Genomic DNA, 13,612 nt, shown 5'->3' with positions numbered 1-13,612 from the left:
CCTCCTCATGTTCTGACTGGAACTTTTCTCTGGATAGCTTTTACACCCTAAGCCTTTTTTTTGGGACTTGAGAAAGAACAATAGGCTACTATAGAAAATGTTAGGTTAAAGACACAGCGATCATAAGCTGTGGGGATGACAGTGATTCTGAGGCTTGCTCTCTCATTTAATCCTCCTGAAGTATAACTTGATAAACCCCTCTCTGTGTGTTTAGACACCTCTGTGGCTGTGGTGAGAAGTGTCTGTGTGCACAGCTGCATGGGGTGAATGAACGAATGAATGAATAAATGCGTCTGTCCCTGGGTGAGGCGCACTGCCCCCTGCAGCACGGCGGCGGCTCCTGCAGGCGGACTGTGGAGTGCTGAAGTGGAGACGCAGATGCGGGCTGCAGTCCCTGACCATCTGGCTGCTGTCCCTCTAGGGCTTGGCTGCACGAAATCAAGTCATCCCCAGTACTTCGTTAACAACTGAACTCAATCAGGCGCGATGAAAAATTCATGATGAAAGACAGCTGGATTCTCCCGTGGTTAATGCTGTTGTGGTTGTTCGACGCGCAGCAGACCATTAGAGGGACTGCTGCTGTTGTCTGATATGTTAGTCTTTCTTATGAGTTGTGTTATGTTATATTATTTTATGTTGTGTCTATGGCTGTTAATTGAAAAAAAGGATGATGGTCTGATTTGTGCATTAATTTGATCTCCCCCCTGAGAAATGAATGCATTTTCCTAAATAAAGTTAGTCGTCTAACCCATGCACTTTTATATTTCATCTTGGCTGTGTCATCATCAACAATAATCCATGCTGTTGGGTTTTTGCAGCTCTCTAGTTGTGGGCGTCTCACTCTGTTGCTCTGTTTAACTGTGTGCGCCTCTCACAAGGTGGCGCTTCATCGCAGAGATCAGCTGGCTCCGGTCCGCGCTGCTGAAATGATCCACAAGCGTCAAGACTTGGATTCAGCATCTGTTGGCAGCGTTCCTCCTGTCAGCATCCCTGACGCGCTATGGCGATCCTGTACGGACACAGCAGATATGTGTTATAATTTATATTTAGGCAACACACACATTTCCTATACATTTTCTGTTCAGAGAGACTGAACACCGGGATTTCTTCTTTTATTTTATTTTTTTTAAAGTCTGCTAAACTGAAGATATGGAGAAAGAAAGGAAATCCTCTAAACAGTATGGTGCTTTAGAGCAGACCCAAGTGGACGGAGCAACCGAGAAATCAGGTGAGATTCAAGTGCGAAAGTTGACTGGTATGCATGCTTGAAAAGTCTAATTAGTCATCATGATTAGTCTAAATGAACTTTTGAACATATTACACACTCCCAGTGGCCTGTGATTTCTTTACCCAGTCTATGCTGTAGGCTATTAATATTAAATGTAGCTGTTCCCTGACAGATTTGCCTGTTTTTTTTTTTTTCAAGCAGCAAAACTCCAAAGATGTGTGAGAAAGGTCACTGGGTACACATACTGTACAAGACAGAGGCCTAACTGCTCTTAGATTTATAGAAATGTCTCACATGAGCTGTTTCTACATACCGGAAAAAAATACATTAGAATAGCCTATGTTTAGAGAGATGTTTCAAAATATACAAAAAAAATGTCCAGACCACTTGCCAGTAGATGGGCTATGGACATGCCTTTCTACTGTAGAGATGAATTGTTCTCCAACAACAACCAGCATCAACTTTCTGGCAAGTGGGTGGTGAGATATTTTAAAAGAGTTTCACAGAATGGCAATCATCCATCCTACAAGCGATCTAATGCGGTATAGCCCAAATACCTCACATGCTCAATCACCCTTTTGTGAAGATGGCAGTTTTTACACTTTTATTTAATGTAATTTCCTTTTCAGTTCTTGCAGAAATGTTATAGCATAGCAAATGGAACAGAACAGAAGATTTGTGAACCTGGGAAACAAAGTGTTGAGCTGTTCTTTTCTAATACTACTGATAACTTTGTGCAAAAAAGTATTTTGCTTGGACCAGTGCTAATGATCACAATCTTTTACAAAAATATATTTCTTGGGTGTGCAGGCACTGAGGGAAAGACATCTAAAGTCTGGAGTGGGCAGCAAGGCGACCTAAAGAGCAAATTTGCTTGTTATCAGGAGGTTAAGGGAAAAGAAAGTGAAATTATAGGAATCAGGGGACTTTTCTATTCAAGTTGCAGTTGATGGAGACCCCTCTTATCTCTAGCATAATGTTATTAATTTGGATTTGGATATTGCTGTGTGGCTAATCAAAGTAACAAATAACCTGCAATTAGCCATTGACCAGGACTCTGTATCATCTCTTGTTCTCCTTGATTTAAGTGCAGCATTAAATACAGTTGATCATGAAATTAGCGTGAAAAGCTTAGCAGCTGGCCTGTGCAATAAAGATTAATTTTGGCATTCCTCAAGGTTCAGTTCTAGGTTCTCTATTACTTTCATAATACATGCTTCTCCTCTGTAATATCATCTGTAAAAAAAAAAAACTAAAAAAAACTAAAAAAAACATGTTCTGTTTCACTCATGCAGATAACACACAGCCTTCTCTTATAATAACACCAGGGGAACAAAATATAACAAGCAAAAATATAACAGAATAACAAAAACATTGAGTCTGTTTTATCAAAAGAGGGATGTAAAACAGGTTTTCACCCCACCAACAATACATTTTCTCATTCCCTGTAAACCTACTCAAACCCTTCACTCAGAGGATGGAGGTCTCACTGTCATCTTCTGCCATATTCAAAAGAAATCAACTGGAGACAGATCCTTGTACAGAACTGCTCCTACCAGGATCAGCTTCCTATCCATGTCAGGGAATCTGACATTTTCTTAGAACTTAACAAGACTCATACAGACTAGGATCTAGCTTTACTCCCACCATATCAGCCATCCCTTTCCCTCCCTTTCATTTAGTTCTTCCTCGAGACACCTTTGAGCTCCTGTTTCCTGTCATTTTTTTCTTTATTGCTGCAGACTTGCCCTAGTGTTGCCTTGGAGCTCACACACACACACACACACACACACACACACACACAAGATTTGCCGTCAGATTGCGATGTTTGTTTTGTCTTTTTCATATCAATTTGTTTCCTTTGTTGCCCTGCAAAGCACGTTGTGACAAACCTGCCTTACTGAAATGACTAAATTCATTCAATCGGTGAAGTTTAGTTGAAGAGAGAAAACAATTCTGTCCTTGGGTCACACTTTATTTAGATAGTCCAATGCTGATACTCAGCTTACTATCAAGTGACAATGTGTTACTAAAAAGTCAGTAGTACTACCGTCTGTGTAATCTGAGTTATCTACTAAGTGATACAGAAAGGCAATGGTTTATGTGATCAGGTGTAAAAATGATATGCAGGCATTTAAGAAGTGAAAAGAATGTGCAGCCAGTTAACAAAACCGGTCTAATAAAAGTGGCAGTTCATCAAAAGTAGAGCGATTTTGACAGCAGGCTTGGAGCATTGCCTCTGGCAGAGGATTGCAAACAAAAGAAACACCTTTAGGCTATTCAGCGCAGAACCTGTTAAACACCAAATGATCCACTAGTAATTTCTTTGTGTGTGTGTGTGTCTGTGTGTGTGTGTGTGTGTGTGGCTATGCACATGTAGCTGAATGAAGGTGTGCCATCATACAGAACAAATGTGGGTTTTGGGGGTGTGTGCATATGTGTGTTAGGCCTGCTATCCCCAGTGATTTGGCTTGTTTGATTGTAATGTTGTCTTTTCACACAAGGTCAGGTAATTAAAGGCCTATCCCAGTGCTGCTGGATGACTCATAGCTGGTTGGTGAGGAGTAGGAGGCTGCAGGGTGGGCAGTGCCGTTATTCAGTGGTGCTGAGTTACTGGGAATTAGTGGGCTGTCAGAGTGTTGTGATCTGGAGCTGAGTGTATCCACAGAGTGCAGGGGCAGAGTTTGCTGTCAACCCCGGAGTAGCATTCAGAGTTCATAATTCATTCATAATTTGATATTTGCCTTTGCCTCTAGATAGATAACTTGGTCATTCCAAGTTTTCCTAGGTTTTCCTTTGCATTCTTCAAGTGGTTTATTGGACCTAAATGAGCTATAAATTACACCACTTAAGCAATATAATCCCTCAGAAGCAATGGAGAGATGGACACCAACACCAGAGTTTGAATTCTCAGTCACTTATTCATTGCATTGCCTCAAATTCAACATCATGTTTCAGAACCTTGTCACTTTGCTTAGAATTTCCAATTTAATACTAAGTAGATGCTAAGAAAGTCTTAATAAAAGATTTTGCATGTTTTACAATGTTTGCAGTAAGACTGACAGGAACGATTCATTCTGCATTATTTTCTACATAGATGTCCATGTTGTTATCAACTTGGATCGTGATGCAACTCACAATTTTTCCTTTCAGTTTTCAGTTATAATGCATGAAACATATTCCAATGTGAGTTTTCCTCCTGGTGTTGGAAAAGCATAATCTTTTCTGCGAGAGCAATTAAAGCAGTTCACTGGTCTGTGACCAATGAAACGCACAGAACCCCTCCGGACACTGCTGCTGTGAAACTGAGTAACTGTTAATGAGACTGCATTACTCTGTTCTAATTAATGACCTTAACACAGTTCATTATAGATTCAGATTTAAAAGCCCATGAATGCTCAGCAGTAACCCCCCTGCTCATGAGTCATCACCGATTCTCTGCCATGTCTATTTACCCTTGATATTTATCTTGCTCTGCTATCTGCCTTTTACTGTTGTTGATTTTGGAGGAATGGTATTTGATATGTACCTGAGGATAACCCTAATCCTAGCATTAATATAAAGTCTGCTAAACTTGACAACACGATAGCAAAGGATGATGGCAGATAAATTTACTGCAGTTTAGAGGTTCAGCAACCACAACCCAACAACTTTTTAAATTGGATTAAACTGAGCACTTTTATAATCCTGCTACTACTTCTACTAATCTATTTTTTTATTCTTTGAGACATGTATAAGCATCAGTCTGCCCATCCAGCCAAGCGTCATGCCAGTCTTTAGAGGCACGTTTCATCCATGCTGCTCCAGAGCGGCAGCAGCTCAGGGAGCCTGCTGCTGCGCACATGCAGAGATTAGCAGAGTCCTTAAAACAGCAGCTCTGCTCTGGTCTCTCCCCTGCCTCCAGCTCATGATCATTTAGCTCTGTGGGGTGGAGCTAGATAAACAAGCTGCAATTTCTGCTCCCTGTTTCCGTGGTGATGCCTTGATACAATGTGGAAGTATGCAGTGAAGTGTTGCTTGTGTGGTTTGTCGTAAAGAGTGAAGGTCCATTGGTGTTTGAATGCCTTTGCATGAGACTGAAAAACAACTGATATGATAATTAGATTGAAGACAATGCTAGAATGAAGACTTCTCACTGATATGATTTTGCACTTTCTAGAAGTGAAGAAAAAAGTATTCACCCTCTGTTTGATTTTCTGCATTTCTTTTCATTTTTCACAATGAATTTGGTCAAATCTTTTTGTGGGTTGTAGTAGTTAAGAGGGAGTCTGAGAGAAAATATGATACCAAAGTTTGGTGCTTCTCTCATTTGCTTGGTATGCAAGGCAGTCAAACATACAATGTGAAAAAGTAATCACCCCCACCTTCAATTAACTCAACACAATTACTGATAAATCAATACCACATTAATTTTGAGATTTTTATATAATTACCATAAGCACACAACACCATCGGCGAGAAGATTGTCACTTGTCACACTTGCAGGAAATCCACTGGATTGCTTTATGGCACAAAATATGAACCATAATGCAAGTAATACACAAACAATTTCCACTATTCTTACTGAATAGTTTCAGCTTCTCTGTAGCTTCCCTCATCAGAATGCATATTCACTGGTATCAAGGGCTCTTATTGGCTCTTATCTTTTATGGGCTGTATGGGAAATGTGGCCTTCATTTTGAGAAACACAAAATGCTGCACATAGAACCTTTAAAGAAATAATTAGCGCCAGCTGTTCACTTTGGTTAACAATCAGGCTTGATTTGGGCCAGCTGTGCCCAATATAAATCTAAAAAACTATGGCCCAGCACAGGTGCTTCTGCCAGGTCCCTTAAATACTTCTTAATGGGGTTTTAAGTGTAGCTGTGTTCCTTATGGTATTTGGTTCTAGTACCTGGGGTTTAAAAAGAATAAATGATCCTCTTCCAGGTACTCCACAAGATTAAATCACTTAAATCAGGCTGAATTGTTAACCAAAATATTCAAACTTCTGTGTCTTTTTCTCTCAGACTCCCCCTATAAACTACAATCCACTAAAAGATCTGAGCAAATTCACTGAAAAATGTACAAAAATGCAGAAAATCAAACAAGGTGCAAATATTATACTTTGTCACAGCACTTTTGAATAGAAGATGAGATAAGAGTGCATGCGATTTAGTATATATTCAGGTCAGATTAAATGTTTGTCTGAATCCCATTATGGGACCCAGACTAATGTGTTTTGGTCTTGTCTCCCTTTCAGCAGAAGATACCATTTCAATGGCTGACTCCACCATTACGATCAACGACATTGAAGGAGAGCTGTTCAAAATCGAGCGGATACGGGACATCCTCGTACGGAGGGAATCAGAGCTAAGATATATGTAAGAACCTGATCTTCTTTTTTAACAGAACTGCTCCTGTTAACTGAATACATCTCAAACAGATACAAACACTGAACACATCTGGCACCAATTTATTGCTACGAAAAGCTTAACATTAATAATAATAATAATAATAATAATAGCCTACATTTTAATTGTAGAGCGCTTTTCAGGATACTCAAAGACACTTTACATAAGTTAAAAACAACACAATAAAATCATATAACACACAAGATTAATCACACATTAAAAGCAGTTCTGAAAAGGTGAGTTTTGCCTAGTGAAGGAAGGAAGGTTTCTAAAGACAAGTAGGCCAAATCTACCTAAAGTAAAGTCTGCAGGCAAAAAGTGGCCATTCACAAAATTCTTTGTGGATCTCTAAATGGGTACAGATGGTGATATATTCTGTTTGGCCTACTTTGGTGCAATTTGATCATATTTTAAGAGGGATTGTGAGAAAACTCCCTCCTTAAACATTGCATGGGATACTGACATAACACCATGACGACATAAGCCCTAAGAGGCTTTGCCTTCTTGCCTGCTCCCTAAATGGCTATTTTTTGTCTGCCGCCCACACATGTTGTTTCACCCACAGAACTTGAATGGATAGAACAGTCTTTGGCTAGTACAGCATAAAATGGCGATGATGAAGAATGGCGATGATGAATTTTAGGGTTAATTGCTGTGGTGAAAATGTAAGTCTGGGTATTAAGACCGTAAAGTCTGTCACACTTGTTTGAGAACTGTGCAGATGTGTCTGGTGCATGAGTCCTTAGCCAACTGTCAAAACTCAGCTGAAAGCTAACGTTAGCGACAAGGTTAACAAAGCATTATCCAAGACTGTACTTCTCTCTCTAGCTCTGCTATTAACATTAACATTAGCATGTTAGCAATCCATGGCAGCAAGGAGACAGAGAGGCTCCTTTGGTCCTTGCTGCAAAAGCCTCTCACCTCAGCAACCTGCCGTAATATGGAAGCTAGTCCAACGGTTTACATAAAAATGGCTGACTAAGAACAGTGTCTAGAACTGTATAATGCGGCCATAGGAAGAATCAGAAATATCTTTGCTGGGGTTATTGTGTTGCTGGAAGAGATGTGTGTTACACTCTGGGCTAATCGAGTTTGTGCTTCCACAATCAAGTCATGAAATCAGTGTTGTGGTAAAGGATGATATGTACCAGCTATTCCACACGGTTCTGCCTCATGTTTTCACTTCTATCCATGAGCTGGCTCACTGGGTGAAAGTGACGCATCAATCCACCTAAGCTTATCTCTAATAAACACACAAGAATCATATGAGAGCTGTCATGGCGTATGTGCAGTGTTTTCCTCCTCGTCTCCAAGGACCTGCGTGTATTGACGTGTGTTTTATATTAGCTGCAACACAGCCAGCACCCGAAGGCCAGCTATCGCTTTGACATGCAGGGGAGATTTGGTAGTAATAATAAAACAACACAAATGTGCCTTTACTCGTGTGAAAAACGAATTACTCTCACCTTTTTCATTCAGTAGATTTTTTCATCAATTAAGGTAGAATTAAATTTAAAAAGAGATACCTTTGCATGGGGTTCCTGTAAAAATTAAATGATAGCCCTCTTAGTATTCAGTGTGGTATCTGGCATGTAAAATATCTGGATTCATATTTATGTGTTCCACTATTTAAGGGTTACCAATTTTGTTTTACTATTTCTGCCTAAAAAATTCATTCAAAAATTCTGGGAAATGTGACAGTTATGCAAAGAATGAAAAATATTGCTCCAAATGAACAAAACTACAGTTACACAAACCATGAATAAACAATATGGAGTAGGAGCATATGAGTCAGCCTGAAATATAAACCGCTGAAGTACCTTGAAGTATGCCATATTTTGCATAATCAAGAGCTTGGAGTATACATTTTTCCATCAGGGGTCATTTTCCTCTTTTTGCCATTACTGTAATAGCAGCCCGACACTTGTGAGTGCGTCTGACCCCTGATGTTTTGAAATTCCCATCAGTCAGATAGTGAAATGAGATCCGATACAGTGAGGAGTGATTCATTCACAGAGAATAGCGCCGGGGCGTTGTTTCAACTAATAAACCCGCCGAGCCCGCAATCATCTCGGGCCAAAACCAGGGGAAAATCAACACTCTCCTGTTGTTTTTTTCTGTTGGATAACCTCTTACAATTTCACACTCATACCACTGTATGCGAACTTGGAAATTGCTTTGCTGTCATGATGCAAAACCCATTCTGTGTTTTAAGCTCTGGAGGAAATAACAATGCGATCGATTTCTTTACTTGCATCATTGCCTCTGTGGTCTCTTCTGTTCTTAAGGTTTTCCCCCTACAGTAATGAATCTATAATAATGTGTGCGTATAATAAAGTGTGTGTGATTTTGAGGAGCAGATGGCATGGATAGAAAGTTCTGTCTGACCGGACACACAGGGCAGATGTGGGGAAAGTGGCCGTGTCAAGGGGGTCGTACGTGTCATCACGCTCATTACTGACAGCTGGTCTCCTCTGACTGTTCTGACTGACCGTGTCGGTCCGTCACACCGGTGCCACTTCTCAGCTCTGAACGCCCGGCTGAACGCCCGGCTGAATGCCCGGCTGCCCATAGGGATCTCTCGAAGGACAGACAGAATAGACATAGAAATGTTGCACTGTCCTAAACAATGCAAGAAGAGAATACAAATACAACTGTGCTTTTTCATTATTTAGATATACCGGCTAAAAACGGCCTATTTTTTCATCTGCCTCATTCTCAATTGCTAATTATCAAGAACAATAAGGACTGATTTGTTTTTGTCAGCACAGGTTTTACAGTACAGAGAAAAGAACAGCATGTTATAGTAAGAATCGGTTACTCTCATCTCTGTTTGAGCTTCACTCTTCTTGACTGAAGATCTATTTTAGCTATTATTTCTACCCCTAGCATCACAATGCAAAATAGAAAGCAGACCTCTCTTTTCATGTGGTCATGGGGGAATATTTGTCCCTGTTTGTTTTGTTTTCTCTGCACAGGATGGACGACATCCAGCTCTGCAAAGAAATCACAAGGCTGAAGAAAGAGCTTCAGAAACTTGTCTCAGTTCCAGGTAAATTAGAAACCAGCCGTTACCTTTCTGTGTGCTGATTGTGACCTTCAGTTCAACCTGCAAACATTTTGCTCAGGATAGGGTGCACCTTGTTTTTATTTGCTGTATTTACATTGCAGAGAAAGCACACGCACTGTGGCAAAAATGGTAAAAATGTTGTTATGAGAAGCAGTTCCCTCCATGACAAGCAGTGAAGCTTCAATTTTCACTCAGCTGAATAAATGGGACGCTGTTATGAAGAAAAATTCATGACTATTTGGAAGAATACATACCCTCTGTGCACTTGTCACTTTTATGTACATAGATCTCACTTTACATACATATACTGCTCTATATTCTATTCTATTTTATTCTTATTTTATTGTTTCTCTTTTTTCTTTTTTTTACTGCTGAGCTGACCTGACTCTCATCCAGCACATTGTATTGTTGACCCTGTGTTAAACTAAATATGACTAATAAAATGAAAACCTGAAACTTGAAAATAATTCACCTCTAATGATTGTGTTATCACCTCACGCAAATTCAGTCGGCTTTGAATACAAATGTGCCTCAGAATTTCAAGGCTTTCTCTGACTCAACTTAAAGGCTCTGTGAAAATGTTCACACTGTGTGCCAGTTCTCACATTCATAAAGTTTAGATGACAGACTTCTCTAATATAGAGGAAGGTTGCTATGACAACTCGAAAGATAACTAGCTGAGGTGCTGCAGAAATGTTTTACTATAAAATACCTTACACTGCAACAGTCTGTATATTTACTGCAGTAATTACAGTATTATTGAGACTCATTGACAGCTGTACTGTGTGTTTGGCTTGTTCTGTGACTGTTGGACAGACAAAGACAAGTCCAAGGAGGACAAGGAGAGAGAAGAGGCGCTGCTGCAGCAGATCCACAAGCTGGTGGAGACCAGAGACTTCCTGGTTGATGATGTGGAGTTTGAGAGGCTGAGGTGAGCTTATTGATTTGACTGAGGAAAAGGTCTTTCACCAGGTGGTATTCTTCTAACACACAGGCTCTCCAGAGGCTATACAGTGCTGTCTGTTTATAAGACAACAGGATTCAGAGAGCAAAGACATTTTCCTTAAGGCAACGGAATGTAATTCTAATGGTCCGGGTGTCCAAACTGCTCATTTCACTCTATAAAGATGAAGCTGTTGTTGTTGGCATGCCGTGAGCATTCGGGATGTCAGTCACTCAGAAGAATAGCTTTGTCACCGTACATTTTAGTCCATGGGCCATGATTATTGTCCACTCAAAATAAAGATGACTCATTCATTGTCCCTCCTCCCTCTGAGTCATAGCCCCAAACCAGTTGGAGCACCTCTGCCATGTGACTTTGCCACTTGAACCACATGAAATCTTCCCAAATGCATGAAAAAATCTGATTCATCTGATCCTGCAAGTAATGTGCCTAGTTAAGAAGACACAATCCTTAAAGTTGAATCATTTTCTTGCGTGTCTGGCATGATAAATAAGTTGAGATAAAGCACTTCAACAAGTTACGTTCAGCCTGGACTATTGATCCAGTGAGGTGGATTTTGTCCAATCTCCATAGTTCTGGCATAAATTGTCTTCTCTCCATTGGGAGAATCTCTGCCCCATATTTACACTGAAAATGAAACAGTAAGTCAAACACACTGAAGAAGCAAAGCCCCTTCTACCACACACATGGTTTGTTTATGGTGCTAAATTAGCTGTCACCGATGATAAGCAGGCAGTTGTTATTCCGAAAGATTGTCTTTGAGTGACATGTTGACAGTTCTCAGAAAGATTGCACTGAGGTGGAGAGAAGCCATTATATTTCATTATTCAAAGTGCATCTGAAAATGAAATGTGGGGAGAATTGTGTAGAGTTGTATTGGTGAATTCACACCATATAATAGATGAAATGGTGGAAATCCTTTTCAGCCTCCTTCTAAAGCTCTCTATCAAACACATTAAGTCAAGTCCAGTCAAGTCTGACTAGATGCAACAAACGTTAAAAACGCTTCAACATCACAAATAACTACACAAGACACAAGACAAACACACACAGTAGCTGACAAGACTGTTAAGAATCAGAAGTCATTTCACTACACTGCCACATTCTAGCAATAATAGTAATACTGTGACAAAATACCAAAACATTGGAAAAACAATAGATCAAAACAATATTAATGACTGTGTTTACATCTTAAAATCTCCCCACAGGGAAAGAGAGGAAGACAGAGAAATGGCAGACTTCTTACAGTCCAAATTTCCCAAGAATTTGAATAAAAAAGGTGAGTATGTCACCATGTGGCTGTGATTTAGCAAGCTTCCAGTTAAAAACATATTTTCTGCTAGATTATTATTGTGACACAAAAACTTGCTTTCAATAAAACTTTGCCATTGCTCCTTTCTTTTCATGATATTTGCGTGTAAAATGATGAGCAGGTAGGTAGTGGTTAGGGTGGCCGTCCTGTAACAGAAAGGTTTGCATCTGCCTTTCAATCAGGTGTTCTGCAAGATCAGAGGGTCTCCAAAGCCCAACAGACATCAACCCCGTTTGTCACCAAAACTGGACTTACACTCCTGAAAGAATGCTGCGGCTTCACCTGCTCCATCATGTAACGGTCCATCCAGAGGAGAAATAGAACTTTCTGTGCTCAAAAGTGTGTGTGTGTGTGTGTGTGTGTGTGTGTGTGTGTGTGTGTGTGTGTGTGTGTGTGTGTGTGTGTGTGTGTGTGTGTGTGTGTGTGTCACGCGCTACTCCACCACATGCATGTATATATGTGTGTCTGTGTGCCCCACAAAGAAAGATTATCTGTGTTTATCTTTATGCTGATATGCGTATAATGTAAAGAAAGTATATATTTCATGTGATTTGCCACTGTGAACTACTGTGTTTACATATCCTGTAGCAGGAAAGCTGACAGGTTTATGAACATTCTGTTGTTATTCTAATGGCTCCTGTCCAATTAAGGTAATTAGACATTATTATGGTTGCTATGACTGTGCAATTATCTATTTGTGATGTATTAGACCCTGTCACTTCAGACATCCCCCTGGGAACAAACTACACTCGCTAATCTGCCTTTGCCACTCGCTGTAGCGCTGTGTGACATTTCACATGGTCACGGACGACTGTCACCCTGCTTAACCTTGCCAGGAGTCACTGCCCCGGCTCACCGCCTGACTGTTATAAACACATTATTTCAGATAGGGTCTAACACGTAATGCTTTCCTCTCTGGACTAGCTTTCATTTAAACTATGATCTGGACCAGATATTGTTGCGATATACATGTATAGTGGAGATGGTTTTATGGTTTTGTGACGTAAAGCCCCTTCTGAGACTGCCTCAAAAAAGCATCTTCATCTGGGGTAAACTATGTATTATAGGCAGGGTTTGACAAATGTGACACATGATTATGCAGGAGGCATCTTTGACGTGCTTTCAAATTGCAAATATTATTTTAGTGAAATAGTTGCCAAATGCTATTCAATTGCACGGCACTCCACAGCCCTAAAGTCTTGGACTGAGCCCAGTATAATAGAGCATTGTCGACATTCCTGTGTTATGCCTTACGCTCTGTGTTTTTTAGAGTATTTTCACTTGTATGTAAAAGAAAACACATCATAATGCGTTCATGATCGGTAATCATTTTGTGTGGCTGCGACTGTACAACTTATCCAGCTTGACAGTGCTATTCTAATAAAGAGTTTTAATGTTCTTCTGTTCTCTGGGTGTTCAGCATTTCCCTCCAAAATCAATTGTTATCAACAACTAAGTACATTGTAGTTGTTATCCCATAAATGAGCATGTTGTGGTTTTGCAACAAATTGAATTGAATTGTTGAATTGTTTTGTTATTGTACTGTGGGTAATTACTCCTGTGCTTTCAGATGAATCTTATAGGTCGTTACTTCACTCACACAAACGTGCAAAAACACACACACTCGTCTATATGCACTTGCCAC

General features: G+C 40.1%; 1 protein-coding gene across 1 annotated transcript; it reads left to right on the top strand.

Moving 5' to 3' along the window:
* The first annotated feature begins 1,149 nt into the window (after window positions 1-1,149).
* On the top strand, window positions 1,150-12,265 carry LOC139665194 (bMERB domain-containing protein 1). The gene is made up of 6 exons (XM_071544179.1): window positions 1,150-1,228; window positions 6,471-6,591; window positions 9,600-9,673; window positions 10,508-10,622; window positions 11,864-11,934; window positions 12,150-12,265. The coding sequence occupies exons 1-6, from the start codon at window positions 1,150-1,152 to the stop codon at window positions 12,263-12,265; spliced, it is 576 nt and encodes a 191-aa protein (XP_071400280.1).
* Window positions 12,266-13,612: the final 1,347 nt, after the last annotated feature.

The sequence above is a fragment of the Centroberyx affinis genome, unplaced genomic scaffold, assembly GCF_046629955.1.
Source record: "Centroberyx affinis isolate AG114_WGS23_722 - 3 ecotype Tasmania unplaced genomic scaffold, CSIRO-AGI_Caff_v1 ptg004482l_1, whole genome shotgun sequence".
NCBI classification, from domain to species: Eukaryota; Metazoa; Chordata; class Actinopteri; order Beryciformes; family Berycidae; genus Centroberyx; species Centroberyx affinis.
Note: the sequence above shows the minus strand (reverse complement) of the source record. Positions and strands in the feature narration are given on the sequence as shown.

Bases quoted from the DNA above. Each gene is read 5' to 3' on its own strand.
- LOC139665194 (XM_071544179.1), top strand. From the start codon at position 1,150: ATGGAGAAAGAAAGGAAATCCTCTAAACAGTATGGTGCTTTAGAGCAG. The intron at 1,229-6,470 runs GTGAGATTCAAG...TCTCCCTTTCAG, and splicing joins CGGAGCAACCGAGAAATCAG to CAGAAGATACCATTTCAATG. The intron at 9,674-10,507 runs GTAAATTAGAAA...ACTGTTGGACAG, and splicing joins GAAACTTGTCTCAGTTCCAG to ACAAAGACAAGTCCAAGGAG.